General features: G+C 42.7%; 1 protein-coding gene across 4 annotated transcripts in view; it reads right to left on the bottom strand.

Annotated features, from left to right (window-relative positions):
* Positions 1-2,628: 2,628 nt before the first annotated feature.
* Positions 2,629-17,751, bottom strand: part of ZNF14 (zinc finger protein 14) — a 133,387-nt gene continuing 118,264 nt past the window's right edge. For 2 of the 4 annotated variants that reach the window (XM_058424606.1, XM_058424605.1), the window contains exons 2-6: positions 11,909-12,035; positions 11,637-11,697; positions 8,757-10,643; positions 6,654-6,730; positions 2,629-5,688 (exon numbers count right to left, since the gene is read on the bottom strand). In XM_058424606.1, coding sequence (XP_058280589.1) covers positions 8,906-10,643; positions 11,637-11,697; positions 11,909-12,035 — 1,926 coding nt within the window. In that variant the 3' untranslated portion in view covers positions 2,629-5,688; positions 6,654-6,730; positions 8,757-8,905. Of the gene's footprint in view, positions 5,689-6,319; positions 6,731-7,843; positions 10,644-11,636; positions 11,698-11,908; positions 12,036-17,751 lie in introns of those variants that run through there. The other 2 variants (XM_058424607.1, XM_032170262.2) reach the window with 2 other exon arrangements.

Genomic DNA, 17,751 nt, shown 5'->3' on the forward strand with positions numbered 1-17,751 from the left:
CCTAGGGATACTGAAGACCTACATTAATTTTAAGTTTTAAAAATGGAATCTTTCTTTTTTCTTTAGACAGGGTCTCGCTCTGTCACCCAGGCTGGAGTGCAGTGGAGCAATCTTGGCTTACTGCAACCTCTGCCTCTGGGGCTCAAGCGATCCTCCTGCCTCAGCCCCCCAAGTAGCTGGGACTACAGGTGTGAGCCACAACACTTGGTTGATTTTTGTATTTGTGTGTGTGTGTGTTTTTTTTTTGTAACTGTCTCTGTTGGCCAGGCTGGAGTACAGTGGTGTGATCTTGGTTCACTGCAACCTCTGCCTCCCCGGTTCAAGCAATTCTCATGTCTCAGCTTCTTGAGTAGCTGGGACTATAGGTGTGTGCCACCACGCCCAGCTAATTTTTGTATTATTAGTAGAGGCAGGGTTTCAGCATGTGGGCCAGGCTAGTCTCGAACTCCTGACCTCAAGTGATCCACCCACCTCGGCCTCCCAAAGTGCTGGGATTACAGGTGTGAGCCACTGTGCCTGGCCAAGTTTTGTATTTTTTGTAGAGACAGGGTTTCACCATGTTGCCCGGGCTGGTCTTGAACTCCTAAACTCAAGCAAGTTGCCCTCCTCGGCCTCCCAGAGTGCTGGGATTACAGGCGTGAGCCACCACGACTGGCCTAAAAATGGAATCTTTAGGGATTTATTCACAGGGATCTTGCCATTAACAAAAAGAGATAATTTTATGTATTCCTGTCCAATATGATGCCTTTTTTTTTTTTATTGTCTAATTGGTCTGTGAGGGCTGGTGGTGTGTCGAACAGAAGGAGTGTCCTTTTTCCGGATCTTAGAGGAAAAGCTTTGTCTTTTACTGCTGAATATGGTGTTAGCTGTGTTTTCAAATATGGCTTTTATTACGTTGGGTATTTTTCTTCTATTCCTAGTTTGTTAGGTTCTTTTTTTAATCCAGAAAGGGGTGAATTTTGTCAGACGCTTTTAGTATACATTGAATTTCCAAATGGCTCAAATTATGGACTTTTGTTTCAGGTTTTGTTGTTGGAATAAAGAGAACAAAAATCTATTTTCCTTCCTTCACTGTGTTTTTTTTTTTTTTTTTTTTTTTGAGATGGAGTTTCGCTCTTGTTGCCCAGGCTGGAGTGCAATGGTGCGATCTTGGCTCACTGCAACCTCTGCCTCCCAGATTCAAGCGATTCTCCTGGCTCGGCCTCCCTAGCAGCTGGGATTATAGGCGCCCACCACCAGGCCCAGCTAATTTTTTTGTATTTTCAGTAGAGACGGTGTTTCGGTATGTTGGCCAGGCTGATCTCGAACTCCTAACCTCAGACGATCCACCTACCTCAGCCTCCCAAAGTGCTGGGATTATAGGTGTGTGCCACCGAGCCCGGCTCTCCTTTAACTTTTTGTTTTCTGCTCACTGGAAATACTTTGGGGAGGGGAGGGCCCTCGCTATTACAGCATGTGTATTTTTTTTCCTCCAGAGATCTTCAAATAACTACTATCATTTAGGGGCCTCCTGCATGGTGAGAGATGCTTTGTGTGGTTTAAGGACACAGGGCTTTATTTAGGTCTGAACTAACATCTTTGCTGAGCTACAAGGATGCCATGAGGGTTATTTCTGACAACCTTAGGGGATCTGGGTCTTTGTTGCATTAGAGGCATGAGCAGCAGCAGCAGCAGAGGTATTTAAGGGTCCTGGAGAGTGTGGACCTCAAGATACAATCTAATAGCAGCTTCCCAGTCCCCACTCTTTTTATTCTTTCTGTTTTTCAGATGACTGCTTTTTCAGGAATAACTACCTGATGGGCCCACAACTTGCACAGAAAAAAAAAAAAAATCTCCCCACCAGCCTGCACCCTAGATGAAGGCCAATACCCAGCATTAGTCACAGCTTCATTCTAAAATACACAGCCACAGCTAGGCCAGGTGCAGTGGCTCATACCTATAATCTCAGAGTTCTGGGAGGCCGAGGCGGATGGATCACCTGAGGTCAGAAGTTCGAGACCAGCACGGCCAACATGATGAAACCCCATCTCTACTAAAAATACAAAAATTAGCCGGGTGTGGTGGCACCCTCCTGTAATCCCTGCTATTTGGGAGTCTGAGGCAGGAGAATCGCTTGAACCTGGGAGGCAGAGGTTGCAGTGAGCCAAGATCACGCCACTGCACTCCAGCCTGGGTGACACAGCGAGACTCTGTCTAAAAAAACAAAAACAAACAAAAACAAAAAAACCACAGCTAGGTCCCAGCCAAAACATATGACCCAGGACTGTGTAAGAGGGGCTGCAATTAGCTGGGTGCGGTGGCTCACGCCTGTAAGACCAGCACTTCGGGAGGCCGAGGAGGGCGGATCACGTGAGGTTGGGAGTTCGAGATCAGCCTGACCAACATGGAGAAACCCCATCTCTACTAAAAATACAAAAAATCAGCCAGGCATGGTGGCACATGCCTTAATTCCAGCTACTCAAGAGGCTGAGGCAAGAGAATCGTTTGAACCTGGGAGGCAGAGGTTGCAGTGAGCAGAGATCGTGCTATTGCACTCCAGCCTTGCGCAACAAGAGCAAAACTCCGTCTCAAAAAAAAAAAAAAAAAGAGAGGCTGCAATCCCATACTTCTGCTCCTCAATGTAAAGGAATTATGCAAACTGCTGACTTAGCTCAGCTGAATCCGGAACCAAGGCTGGCTAGGCCTCAGCAACGCAACACAGGGCAGCAAGCAGCAGCTCAAAGTACACACTGGCTGCCGGGTAGCAGAGCAGGTTAGCAACCCGGACGAGAGAACAGACCCGTGGCGTGGTGACCAGCATCCAGACATCTTGTTCATGGTGCCAACTGCCAGTGTCGCCTGAAAACGTGTGGTTCTGATGTTGACATGCATGGCTATGTGGCAGACACATAGTGAGTGAGTATAAAAAGGCTTATTACATAATTGAGGTCTCAGGGCAGGGCTCACAAGCAGGTGTGAAATGGCTTGACAGCAAGGAAGACTGCATTAATTCCTACTGTGAATGGTGATGCAGGAATCCTCAAATAAACACCAGCAAACCATAGGAGGCAACATTAAAAGCATTATATAACATAGCCAAGTGAGATTTATTCTTGGAACATAAAAATGGTTCAAAATATGAAAACTGATCATTGTCATATACCACATTAGCAAAATGATGGAAAATGACAATTATCTCAATTGATGCCATATATGAAAAACCCACATCATTTTGACAGTGAAAAACTGGATCAGGAAAAAAAGGATGTATGCTCTAACAGGTTTTGTTTTGTTTTTTTTTTTTTGAGACAGAGTTCTCACTCTGTTGTCCAGGATGGAGTGCAGTGGCACCATCTCAGCTCACTGCAGCCTCCACCTCCCAGAGGTTCAAGTGATTCTCCCGTCTCAGCCTCCTGAGTAGCTGGGACTACGGGCAGATGCCACCACACCCAGCTAATTTTTGTATTTTTAGCAGAGACGGGGTTTCACCATGTTGGTCAGGCTGGTCTCGAAATCCTGGACTCAAGTGGTCTGCCCGCTTGGCCGCCCAAAGTGCTGAGATTACAGGTATGAGCTACTGAGCCCGGCCCTAACTAGTTTTACTCAATGTGTTAAGGGAGATGCTGTCTGGGAAATCAGGCAAGAAAATGAAATGGAAGCAATTCCAGATTAAAAAATATATACACGCAGCCCCACAGCCTCCCAGACCAACATACAAGAGATCATAACCATTTTCACTGTACACACAGGTGGACACAGCCAGAGACAGACACAGAAACTCACAGATAAAAATGGCCCAGAGATACCAACAGATGCTTGCAGAGACACACAGACCCCAGGCCTGCCCCCTCTACTCCAGGTTGCTCTCCTTCCTGAGGAATAACCACTATGATCTACTGTATATTTTTGCTTATTCTCTTGTTTCTTCTCTTCTAGAATGTCAGGTTGGAGGAGACAGGGATATTAGTGTAGATTTGTTCATTACACCAACTAGAGAGCCTGTTACATCATGGAGATTAATACTTATTGAATCGGCCAGGTGCGGTGGCTCGTGCCTGTAATCCCAGCACTTTGGGAGGTGGAGGTGGGCGGATCACCTGAGGTCAGGAGTTTGAGACCAGCCTGGCCAACATGGTGAAACCCCATCTCTACCAAAAATATAAAAATTAGCTGGGCGTGGTGGTGCATGCCTGTAATCCCAGCTACTCCAGAGGCTGAGGCAGGAGAATTGCTTGAACCTGGGAGGTAGAGGTTGCAGTGAGCCAAGACTGTGCCATTGCATTCCAGCCTGGGCAACAAGAGCGAAACTCTGTCTCAAAAAACAAAACAAGACACAAAAACACTTATTGAATTGTAGGACTCAAATAGACACACAAACAGGTTGTACACAAACCTCGCCATAAGCTCACATACACTTAATCTTCAAAGACTGAATTGTTGTCACCCACATCCCATGTAGCAGAGAGGTGCTTCCAGCCCCCAAGCCTCTCACAAAAAGCCTCTCACAAAAAGCCCATCCTGATGGGGAAGACATTTTACACTACTTGAGCATATAGACTCTAAAAAGTGCTTTTCTGTAAAAGTAGAAAATGTGAGTTCAAGGATGCAAAAGTAAGGGCTGGAAATGGATTGATGCTGCTGCTCCAGCCCTTCAACTGTTATAAATTGTAGGTGATTCCAGAAACATCCCTCATGACTTGACCGTGTGTCAGTTTGCTTTTCCACTGAGAGCACAGTGGTGGCAGCAAAGACATGGATCTCATGGCTCAGCTTCATGCCCTCCTCTGAGCTCTTCCTGGTAGCCCTCACCTTCACTAAGGGCACATCTGCCAGCAGACCTTGCTCCAGATGGCCTCACGGGACCCCACCATGCTCAAGCCTTGCAAGGCTGCCCCTGACCCACATCTGCTGTTGGGGTAGGATGGAGGCCTACAAAACTCAGACTAAACATCTTGAAGTGACAGAAATATCACTTCTGGTATCCAGGGAGAGACAGGAAGTTACTGTGAGGTTGGATGGTGAGCTGGCTTCCCTCATTCCTGCCACAACCCTGGCAGGACACTCTGACTTGCTATCCAGGTAACAGTGGGCACTGCCTCCACCAAAGGAAGGGCCTGACACCTACCATGGCTGCACAGCTCAGCAAAGGAGGAACTCTTCGGTGCTGTCAGGACACAGTTTCTTGGGAGTTCAGTACACCTTGCATTCTGGGAGTGACATGAAGCGAGTCGGCTCCATGGCCGGTGGCGCCTCTCTGATATGGCGGCTTCCGGTATACCACAAGGCTGGAGTTCTGCAGGGTGGGTTCTGTTCCACGAAGCAGTAAGTGCTGGCCTTGGAGGCAAGGCTATGAAACCAGCCCTGCAGCAGCACACGTGACAACGCACTGAGGAGAGAAGACCTTGTCATTGTCAGTGCCTAAGCCAGGTGGAATGTGCCAGAAAATCTGGGGTGGGCAAATTAGGGAAGGTAAGAAGTTGATTGTGTCCTGCAGTATATGGCCATACTACCCTGAACGTGCCTGATCTTGTCTGACTGTGTTCTGTAGCTGGGACACGGTAGGGCATGTCTCTATGACGCCACTGTTGGTTTTGAGACTTCTGTGGTGGTTGGTGCAGAGCTGGTGGTTATGGGACAGTGGATCCTGTATGGTCAAGGGGCATGACACACATTCTGCCACAGCTTCTTCAGCCCTCACTTTAGAGCTACCTGGATTGTCACAGAGAAATGTTCCAGTGTGAACTTTTATTTATTCTTTTTTTTTTTTTTTTTTGAGACAGAGTCTCTCTTGTCACCCAGGCTGGAGTGCAGTGGTGTGGTCTCGGCTCACTGCAACCTCCATCTCCTGGGTTCAAGCGATTCTTCTGCCTCAGCCTCCCGAGTAGCTAACAGGCACGTGCCACCATGCCTGGATAATTTTTTGTATTTTTAGTACAGACGGGGTTTCCCTGCGTTAGCCAGGATGGTCTCAATCTCCTGACCTTGTAAGCTGCCCGCTTCGACCTCCCAAAGTGCTGGGATTACAGGTATGAGCCACCGTGCCCGGCCTTAGTGTGAACTTTTAAACACATTTACCAGCAAGAATCTACAGTGTGGGTTTGGATGGGAAACGGAGCTTGACATGACCTTCAGACGGCCTTGGAATAACATGATGCTGACAGCCATGAATTAGGGTGTCCACAGGCAGATCCCACTGGAGAACTATGGGATGCACCTTTGTTTTTGGAACCACAGCATCCCCAAAGATCTGACCTAAGGACACTGAGGAAAAGTTAAAGGCAGATTGTGGGAGCCCTCTCAATTCTGTGCAGTCACGTATGTGAGCTAAGGGCTGGGAGTGTTTCTTAACTTCAGACGGGGTTCCAAGAAAGGCCTGTTGGGACCCAAGTCCTTTCTCCTCAGTCCTTCAATTCGTCCTAAGGTGGTGGAAAGGGTTGCATAAGTAATTGAAGACATTTCCATATTGCTTACATTTAAGAAGCTGCTCTTAAATGTGTGCATGGTTTCATGGTCTCAAAATGAACTAGGATACACAAGAAACTCTTAGAAATGACAGAAAAGAAGTTAAATGAATATGAAACTGAAGAGTTTCGTTTCCATGGATATTTAAAAACCAGTCAACTTGAAATGGATATTCAGATTAAAAAGATAAAACATAAGATTGATAATCTTACAGCAGAACTGGAAGGTGCGTCTTCAAAATGTCTATATCTGGCTGAAAACAATCAAGTTCTTCAACAGGAATTATTATCTATGAAAATGATACAACAGAAATGTAAAGAATTTGAGAATAAAAAGGTATTGGAACAAGAAGTGAGAGGAGTTAGCTGGCTTGTCTTAGGTAAACAGCAAGGGAAGGGTTTTTGGAGAGCCCCCGACCCACTGGTTAGTGCCTTATTCCCACATTTAACAAGTTCTCTGATTGGATTAAAAAATAATAATAATTAGCACAGGGAGTCATGCCTAGAGATATGCCCGCAGCTGCACAGACAGAACTTTTAGCCCACTCAGATAAGGAAACTTGCACAAACCTTTAGTCCACTTAAGTAAAGGAACAAGGCCCAACATAGAAATGCCTTCGTCCTTTGTATAACTAGTGGGCTTCCAGGAAATAGCCTCTAGTCCTTTTATTGGCATATATCTGGTGGGCTCCGGTAGGTTCTGGTGGGCACTTCCTTTTTTTAAACATTCTTTAGCCTCTATGAATCATCACTTCAGCCTCTGATTGGTCCCAGGCCAAGGTCCTGGGCCAGGCTGAATCATGCTTTGCCAAGACAGCCTTCAGACTAGTCAGCACATTTCTTCCCCTTTCCAGTCTATAAAAATCCCAGACCCAGCCTCATAGTGGGCAACCCATTTGGGCTCCACTCTCTGCTGCAGAGAGCTTTCTTTTTTTGCTTATTAAACTTTTGCTCCAATCTCACCCTTGTGTCTGCCTTCCTTAATCTTCTTGGAAGTAAGACAAATAACTCCACATACTACCTCAGAAAACAAAAAACTGCTACACTGTGGTGCATTGGCAAGTCTGTAACAGAAGTAGTAAATCTGAAAAGTCATATGGAAATGAACGTGATATAGAATATGTAGAGAAGTTTAAATGAGAGAATGAAGAAAGAGCAAGACAAGAAAGAGAAAAATTAGAAGTCCATCTACGGAACGAATGAGATACTAGCAGCAGCCTGCACCAAGCTTCTACAGACAAAGTGCGTCAAATGTTTACTCTCCATTTTTACTGTAGGCCAGTCCAAGAGTTACCTTGTGCTGAAAATCTTAATAGTGTGGGTCTCAAGAGAGACATATTATGAGAGAAAACTTAAGGATCCCTACCTCATACCCAGAGACCTCAAATAGCAGCATGAACTACTCAACCAAGATTCAGCCAGATTGGACAGAAAAAAATAACTACAGAAGTAAAAAATGCTGTTGCTGAATTGGAAATTAGCTCTCATATGGTTTCTTCTGTAGAATCCACTGAAGAATGAGTCACATCTAAATCAATATGTCCTTTGGAAAGCATAATGAGAATATGTTCCAATTTTAAAGAAAAATGTTATAATTTATAAGATCATAGAATTTTATTACTGGGCTGTTTACGTGATACCTTCTTTCTCATTAAATATAACCTGACAATCTTTATTAAATGAAAATATTTTTGTATCATCAACAACAACAAAAGAACTAGGATGAATAATTTCCCACATTCTTAATATTTATAGGGTTTCTCTCCAGTATACATTCTCATGTGTGCTCAAAAGACTGTGTGAAGGCTTTCCCAAATTTCTTACGTTTGTAGACTTTCACCCCACTCTTGAGTCCTTTCATATATTCACACTCTAGAGGACAGTTGAAGATTTTCCCACTTTTTTTTCTTGAGACAGTGTCTCATTCTGTCACACAGGCTGGAATGCAGTGGTGTGATCTCAGCTCACTGCAACCTCTGCCTCCAGGTTCAAGCGATTCTCCTGCCTTAGCCTCCCAGGTAGCTGGGATTAGAGGCAAGCGCTACCATGCCTGGCTAATTTTTTTGTAATTTTTAGTAGAGATAGGGTTTCACCATGTTGACCAAGCTGGTCTCGAATTTCTGACCTCAAATGATCTGCCCACCTTACGCCTTGGCCTCCCAAAGTGCTGGGACTATAGGCATGAGCCAACAAGCTTGGCCTTTTTAAAAAAACAACAAAAAAAACAGATTTCACTGCAGCAGGAGTCCTGTCTTTGAAATGAATTAGGTCAACTGAAGGCTTAATCACAATGTTTACATTCATATGGTTTCTCACCAGTGGGAATTCTTTCATGTTCAAAAGAAACTGGAACAATCAAGGGCTTTAGAACAATGTTTGTATTCACACAGCTTCTGTCCAGTATGAACTCTTTCGTGTATTCAGGAGCTGGAACAACCAAAGGCTTCAGAATGTTGCTTATATTCTTAGACTTTCTCTCCCATATGAGTCCTTTCATGCAGTCGAAAGTGACTGGAAGAAATGAAGGCTTTTCCACATTGTTTGCATTCATAAGGTTTCTCTCCAGTGTGAGACCTTTCATGAATTCGAACAGAACTTGAAAATCTGAAGGCTTTCCCACATTGTTTACATAGATAGGGTTTCTCTCCCGTGTGAGTTCTCTCATGCATTCGAAATTTACTGGAAGAAATAAAGGCTTTTCCACATTGTTTACATTGATATGGTTTCTCTCCAGTGTGAGTCCTTTCATGCAATCGAATTTGACTGGAACGAAGGAAGGCCTTACCACACTGCTTACATTCAAAAGGTTTATTTCCAGTGTGAATTTTTTCATGTTCTCGAAGGGAACTTGAAAAACTGAAGGTTTTACCGCATAGTTTACATTCATAGGGTTTCTCTCCAGTGTGTGTTCTTTCATGCAGTCGAAAGGAACTGGAACGAATGAAAACTTTTCCACACTGTTTACATTCATAGGGTTTCTCTCCAGTGTGTGACCTTTCATGAATTCGAAAATAACTTGAACACCTGAAGGCTTTCCCACACTGTTTACATTCATAGGGTTTCTCTGCATTGTGAGTCCTTTCATGTCTTTGAAGGGAACTTGAAAAACTGAAGGTTTTACCACATTGTTTACATTCATAGGGTTTCTCTCCAGTGTGGGTTGTTTCGTGTTCTCGAAGGGAACTTGAAAAACTGAAGGTTTTATGACACTGTTTACATTCATAAGGTTTCTCTCCAGTATGAGTTCTTTCATGCAATCGAAGAGAAATGGACCAACTGAATGATTTACCACATTGTTTACATTCATATGGTTTTTCTCCAATATGAGTTCTTTCATGCACTCGACAGGAATTACAAGAGTTGAAGGCTTTCCCACATTCTTTACATTTATAAGGTCGAGCCCCAGTGTGTGTTACTACATGTGCTCGAAAGCTTGCAGAATAAAAGAAGGCTTTTCCACATTCTTTACATTCATAGGGTTTCTCTCCACTATGAGTCCTTTTATGCCTTCGAAAAGAACTGAGAAAACTGAAGGCTTTACCACATTCTTTACATTTGTAGGGTTTTTCTCCAGTGTGAGTTCTTTCATGAGTTCGAAAGTATGTGGGACAACTGAAAGCCTTACCACACTGCTTACATTCATAGGGTTTCTCTCCAGTGTGAGTCCTTTTGTGTCTTTGAAAAGATTGGTAACATATAAAGGCTTTCCCACACTGTTTACATTCATAGGGTTTCTTTCCAGTATGAGCATGTTTTTGAAAAGACTGGTAATATATGAAGGTTTTTCCACATTGCTTACATTCATAGGGTTTCTCTCCAGCATGAGTCCTTTCATGTCTTTGAAATGGCTGGTAATATATAAAGGCTTTCCCACACTGTTTACATTCATAGGGCTTCACTCTAGTGTGAGTTCTTTCACGTTTGCGAAAGCAGTGGCGATAACTGAAGGTTTTCCCAACTGCTTTACGTCTACATGGTTGCTTTTCATATTCCTGATACTCATTTGGTTTCTGTTCAGTGTGAGATCTCATGTGCCTATTAAGGGACGAATGATGCATGAAGTCTCTTCCACAAAAGCTGCATTCATGTGGTTTTGCTCCAGTAAAAGTTTCCTTGTTGATATTAACATTGGGCATCTGGCTAGTGGTTTCTCCACATTTGCTACCTTTTCTACTTTCACAGAGTCTCTCAACCATATGACATCTGTAAAAAATGAGCAGCACATTATTAGTGGCTTTTTAATTATTTTGTATTTATTAGTAGGTATGAGAATTACATTTTAACCATTTTCAGAAAAAGTGTAGGATATCTGCCCTGTCTGAATTGTTTGAAAGTTAATATATTCAATGCTCTGGAAGAAGACTCAACCATAGTTATGATCAAAACAGTCAATTTTTTTTGTTGTTGTTTAAATAAGAGATGGAGTCTCATTCTCTCACCCAGGCTGGAGTGCAGTGGCACGATCACAGCTCACTGAAGCCTTGAATTCCTGGGCTCAACCAATCCTCCCATCTCAGCCTCCTGAGCAGCTGGGACTAGAGAGTGCCACCATGCCCAGCTAATTTTTTTTTTTTTTGAGATGGAGTCTTGCTGTGTCGCCCAGGCTGGAGTGCAGTGGCACGATCTAGGTTCACTGCAGCTTCTGCCTTCTGGGTTCCAGCAATTTTCCTGCCTCAGCCTCCTGGGTAGCTGGGATTATAGGAGCATGCCACCACGGCTGGCTAATTTTTGTATTTTTAGTAGAGATGGGGTTTTGCCATGTTGGCCAGGCTGGTCTTGAACTCCTGATCTCAGGTGATCCGCCCACCTTGGCCTCCCAAAGTGCTAGGATTACAGGCATGAGCCACTGTGCCAGGCCTTTTTTTTTTCCCCCAGATGAGGTCTTGCTATGTTACCCAGGCTGGTCTTGAATTCCTGGCCTCGAGTGATCCTCCTACCTCAGCCTCCCAAACTCCTGGGATTACCTACATGAACTATTGTGCCTGGCCAAAATAATAATATTTATAGAAGGGGTTTCTAAATGCTATTTCAAAGTGATTTATTTTTCACATCCTGAACATCTATGATGTTTTTAAGAAAACATTTTCAGTGAAAGTTTTCTAGGAATAAGTAAATTTGAAGCTGTGCTTAATTGTTTTGCTTGCTTTCTTTTGAAATTCCCCCATGGGCCACTATTTTTCTGTTGATGCAACTCACCTTCGATTTCTCCCCTGGTTTCTGTGGTCATCTTCAATGTCCTGGTCTTCCCACTTTTTTCCTAAAATGCATACCCAGAAAGACCATTATAAATTATTAGAAATTATAGAAAATTGTTACAGTCTAGTTTCATGATTAGCTGTGACTCTGTCTGATTCAATCACCAAAAGATTCCCTTTCCACATTTCAAATCTTGGAACACAGCTGTTGAGCAAGAAACACTTGTTCTGTGTTCTATATTTAACTGAGGAAAGAAATGTTGATATCCTTACCTAGGCAGACCAGGTTTTTGAAGGTCTCCTGCATCACATCTTCATAGAGCTTTTTCTGTGAAGAATCCAGCAAAGCCCACTCCTCCAGGGTGAAGTTCACAGCCACATCCTCAAAGGAGACTGAGTCCTGAAACATTCCACATATGTTTGCAGGAGGGTGGGTAAGACTGGCAGTACTGGAGATCTATACTTGATTTGTAAGAAGTTCCCATACAATTCTGTGTTCTCCAAACATTTGGTGTATGACTTGGCTGTCAGAACTACGACTGTCCACACTGACTTCCTAAAATTCATGCTGTCATGAACACACAGAAATTACTTCTATTTTTTTCTTTTTTCTTTCTTTTTTTTTTTTTTTTTTGAGACAGAGTCTTGCTTTATTGCCCAAGCTGGAGTTCAGTGGTGCGATCTTGGCTCACTGCAACCTCCGCCTCTGGAGCTCAAATGATTCTCGTGCCTCAGCCTCCCAAGTAGCTGGGACTACAGGTGTGTACCATACCCAGCTAATTTTTTGTATTTTTAATAGAGACGGGGTTTCACCATGTTGGCCAGGCTGGTCTGGAACTCCTGAGCTCAGGCAATTTGCCCGCCTTGGCCTCCCAAAGTGCTAGGATTACAGGCATGAGCCACTGCCTGGTCAATTACTGCTAAATTTTTACTGTGATCATATGAAACCTTATTGTTCTCTAAAGGTGGACTCAAGCTCACACTGGAAAAGAGAAATGCTATACAAATGAAACAAATTTTAAGACCACTAATCCCTTGTAAGAAAAACTCATTTCCTACTTATTATACACCATATCACTCAGCATTTCATTACACATGAAATCAATCTGGATAAGGTTTTAATAAATAAATACACCTTCAAGAACTGTAGGCTTTTCTTTTATTCCCATCAACAAACGAGAGGCCAGGAGGCCTGTGGAAAGCTAAATTGTCACAAGGAGCTGCTGGCCATGTCCTGAAGGACTCCAGGCCACTACTGCAGTGGGGTAATTAAGGAATCAGAGAGATTGAGGGGTTGAGGAGGAATTATTTAATTATTTAGGTGCACCGACCCAGTTGGATTAACATCCAAAGAACTGAGCCCCGAACAAAGAGTCAAGCTATCTTTTAAGCATTTTGTGGGGCGGGAGGAGATTTGTGCAGGGGGAAGTGTATTACAGAAGCGAGAAACAAAGACAGTTATTCAATTAAAACATGTATTACATTATTTCTTACTTTTCAAGGAACAACAACATGTTTTACGACTAGAGATTATCTGTTTAGTGACCTTGCAGCTGCACAGCTAGAGAAACAGTCTTCACAATGCCTGGGAAAGGGAGATATGAGGCTCACTAGCCACAGAAAAACAGGCAGTCAATTTTTAAGGGACTTCAGATCTTTCTCTTCCTCAGGGGGAACTGGTTTTTCTTACATACAACTGAGTTTTTGCTTATACATTTTTAAAATTTCTTTTAATTCCTGTTCCACTATCAGTACTCAAATCCAGCTGGCTGAATGAAAATATTCCTGTGCAGAAGTATTAATTTCAACTTGTTTGTGTAATATTTATCACAGGCTCAGTTCTTCCTTTTTCTCTCTCTCACATTTCATGGATCTAGGAGGTTACTGGGAAGTTAGAGCTCAGGCCTGAGGACGAATGTATGGCAACTTAGACCTCTACAAAATCTGTATACCAGGAGAGGGTTTATTATGCATTTACTTGGGACTTTGGGAAGAGTTGCGTAGGCTGGCTGGGGGTTTTCACTGAGGTTAGGGAGTGGGCTATTGTGGGAGTTCAAGCATACAAGCAGGGGCTAATGTGGATTGAATGTCTCACCAGCACCAAATGGTGACCCAGGCTTTCTTCCTACCACATCTGGATGTAGGGTACATAGTAGAAAAGGAGGAATGAGATTTTATTTATTTTATTTCATTTGTTTTGAGACCAAGTTTTGCTGTTGCCCAGGTTGGAGTGCTGTAGCGTGATCTCGTCTCACTGCAACCTTCGCCTCCCAGGTTCAAGCGATTCTTGTGCCTCAGCCTCCTTAATAGCTGGGATTACAGATGTGCACCACCACACCTGTCTGATTTTTGTGTTTTTAGTAGAGACAGGGTTTTGCCATGTTGGCCAGACTGGGCTTGAACTCCTGGGCTCAAGTGATCTGCCTGCCTCCACCTCCCAAAGCGCTGGGATTATAGGTGTGAGTCCCCATGCCTGGCAATAAAGAGATTTTAAAGCTATCATCCATCAAACATCACAAAAAAATGAAGTCAGAGACTTCCAATTTCTGGTCTTACAAGTAAGGAACGTAGAAATTGTCAATCCCAGCCGTGCAAGTAAAAAATAAACAAACATCAAATCAATTACTCTTCTTAGATCCATTAAAGAATTGAGGGTCATAAGGCAAAGTTTTCTCTCTAAAATTTGAGAGACAAATAGGAAAAGTAACAATTTTGTAATATTCCCAGAACATAATGTTCTTCTTAAGAAGACCTGTTCTCAAAAAAATCCATTTCAACAAAAGCCCAACCTACTATGATTTTACCAAAGCCTATGTGACCTAGGGGCAGGGACACAGAAGCATGTGTGAAGGTGAACCGTTTTTCATCTTCCCAACACCAATACAAGGTGTCTTTTCCAATACCATTCTCCAAATCTCTGACATCGACTGTGCCCTAAAATTTAATTCAATTCTAAGTACCCAGAATTAGTCAGACTCCACAGGTTAAGGATTCAGTCCCACAAGACTGCCCCCATGTCAGATGCAAGCCACACGGTGGGGTGCCCAGGCCACCCATGCTTCTACATGCCAACTACAAATCTGGAGTTCCCACACCACCCTTTATAGTTCAATAATTCACTAGGGCCTCCCTCAGAAGTCAGGAGAGTGATTTACTTAGCATCACTGGTTTAATTACAAAACATACAACTCAGGAACAGCCAAGTGGAAGAGGCCCACTGGTCAGTATGGGGAGGAGGTGGGATGATTCCATGCATTCCCTGGGTGTGCCATCCTCACAGCACCTCAATATGTTCACCAACATGGAAGTTCTCAGAACCCCAATATTTATGAAGGTCCCAACACACAGATATGATTGATTAAATCATTACACGCTAATGATTAATTCAATCTCCAGCTCCTCTTTTCTCTTGTGAGGCTGGGGGCTAGGGCTGAAAGTTCAAGGGTGGGTCTTTCTGGTCACCAATCCTAATCCTAAAGTCATCTAGGATCTCCTAAGAGTGCTACTTTGCAAACAAGGAGGATCCTTTCACCCTTCTCACTTGTGAAATTCAAGGGATTTAGGAGCTGTGTGCTAGGAATCACATACAAAGACTAAGTATCTTTCTTATCAAATCACAAAACATCGCAGCTCGGCACAGGCTCACTAAAAGACTGAGATCAAATCATAGGACTATAACATGTTTCCCTTCCACCTACATCTTACCACTATTGTCATTAGGGTTTCTGTTTAAAAACAGGTGACTGCAATGAAAGAATATTGCACTGTTTCTTTCTGCATGTTTCAGACTTTATTTAACAAGTGTCTAGAGAACCCCAAAGATGACAGAAGAGAGAAAAGCAAGGACACCAAAGGAAATTTTAACCTCTGACATCTACAGTTACTGAAAACAGTAAACAGAAACAAAACCCAGTAGGATAAACCTAAAACCTCACACTCAAGGCCTATTTACCTCAGTTTCTTTTTCCCAGTACATCTTGTCCAGTTTTCAACAAAAATTATGTGAATACGAAAAGGTTTTAAGAACAGAATTAGAAGACAGAGGTCAGGCACCAGAACCAGATTAGGTATAGAAGAGATGTTGGAATTGTCAGATCAGAAATTTAAACCAAATATGATTAATATACTAAGGGTTCTCATGGAAATGTTGAACAATACGAAAGAAAAAATAGACAATTTAAGCAGAGATATAGAAATTCTAACAAAGAATCAAAAGGTAACGAAGGACATAAAATACACTGCAACAGAAATGAAGAACAGCCTCACAGGTTCATCAACACAGTGGAAACGTCTGAAGAGATGATGAGTGATCTCGAAGAACTGTCAGTATAACCCGACCTGCCCACCTCGACCTCCCAAAGGGCTAGGATTACAGGCGTGAGCCACTGGGGCCAGCCCAAGACTCTTTACAGAAAGTGAAAGCAAGAAGAGACTGGAGTGAAATGTTTAAAACATCATAAGACAAAACCCCCGACCACACAGAATTCTGTATAGAGCAAGAATATCCCTCAAAATGGAAGAGAAATAAAAGCTTTATGAGATAAGAAAAGATAATCTGTCACTAGCATACCTGCCTTGAAAGAACTGTTAGAAAAAATTCCCTACAAAAAAGAAAAATGATAAAGAAGGGTATTAGAGAAAAAATAAATACAAGTAAAATACAATCTCTTTTTTGCAATCTGACAGATCAGTTTGTCCAAAACACTAACAGGAACAATATATTTGGTAAGTCCAGCTTATGAATAAATGATGTGTATGGCAGCAATGTTACAAAGGACAGGAAAGGAGGAATTGGGAATACTTTTTCATGAGATACTTGCACAACCAGTGAGGTAGTATAGTGTTCTTTAAAAGAGTCTTGGGTTACTTGTAAGCATGTATTACAAACTCAAAGGCAATCACTGAAACTTAAAAAACAACAATAAACTATAATTGATGTGCTAAGTGGGGAGAAAAATGGCATCAGGTAAAATGCTTAATGAAAGCAGATAAGGTAAAAAAGAATGGAAGCTGGGAAGGGAAGAACAACAACAAATAGAAAAACATAAAAAGAAAAAGGGAGACATTAATACAACTAAATCAATAACACGTTAAACATCAATGGTCTAAATACAACAAATGGTGGACAGATACTGTCAATAATGGACCAAATATATGGTGCTGAAAAGAAACACACTTTAAATATACAGGTATAGATACATTAAAAATAAAGGAATGAAGAAAGATATGCCAAGCTAACACTGAGAAAAAGAAAAGTAACATAGCTATGTTCATTTCAGACAAAGCTGACTTCACATCCTGGAAATCTCAGTGACACAGGGGCATTATGTAATAACAAAGTGATCAATTCACCAAGAAGACAAAGCAATCCTTAGTGTGTATGTGCATAAAAACAGAGTGGCAAAATAATGAGGCAAAACTGATGGAACTGCAGGGAGAACTGCATGGAGCCATGAAGTATAGCTGGAGACTTCAACACCTCTCTATCAGCAACAGCAGATCCAGCAGGCAGAAAATGAGGAAGGACATTGTTGAACGGAACAGTACCATCAAACAACTGGACTGAACTGAAAATCAAAACACTTAGACCAGCAATAGCAGGATATACATTCTTCTCAAGTTCACATGGAACATTCACCAAGATAGCCCACATTCCGGAACATAAAACATATCTTTTTTTTATTTTTTGAGATGGAGTCTCGCTCTTGTTGCCCAGGCTGGAGTGCAATGACACAATCTTGGGTCACTGCAACCTCTGCTTCCCGGGTTCAAGTGATTCTCCTGCCTCAGCCTTCTGAGTAACTGAAATAACAGGTGCCCGCCACCATGCCCAGCTAATTTGTTTGTATTTTTAGTAGAGACGGGGTTTTGCCATGTTGGCCAGGCTGGTCTCAAGCTCCTCACCTCAAGTGATCTGTCTGCCTCAGCCTCCCAAAGTGCTGGGATTACAGGCATGAGCCACCATGCCCTGCCAGGAAATTGGGCAGCTCAATTTTCTAAGAGCTCCTAAAATAATTGGAAGCCCCTAAAATTAAAAATAATCAGGGAACTCATTTTACATCAAGGACTACACAAGTGACATCAGATCAATGAGATACACAATGGAACTTCCACCT

The sequence above is a fragment of the Hylobates moloch genome, unplaced genomic scaffold, assembly GCF_009828535.3.
Source record: "Hylobates moloch isolate HMO894 unplaced genomic scaffold, HMol_V3 SCAFFOLD_12, whole genome shotgun sequence".
In the NCBI taxonomy this organism is placed as follows: domain Eukaryota; kingdom Metazoa; phylum Chordata; class Mammalia; order Primates; family Hylobatidae; genus Hylobates; species Hylobates moloch.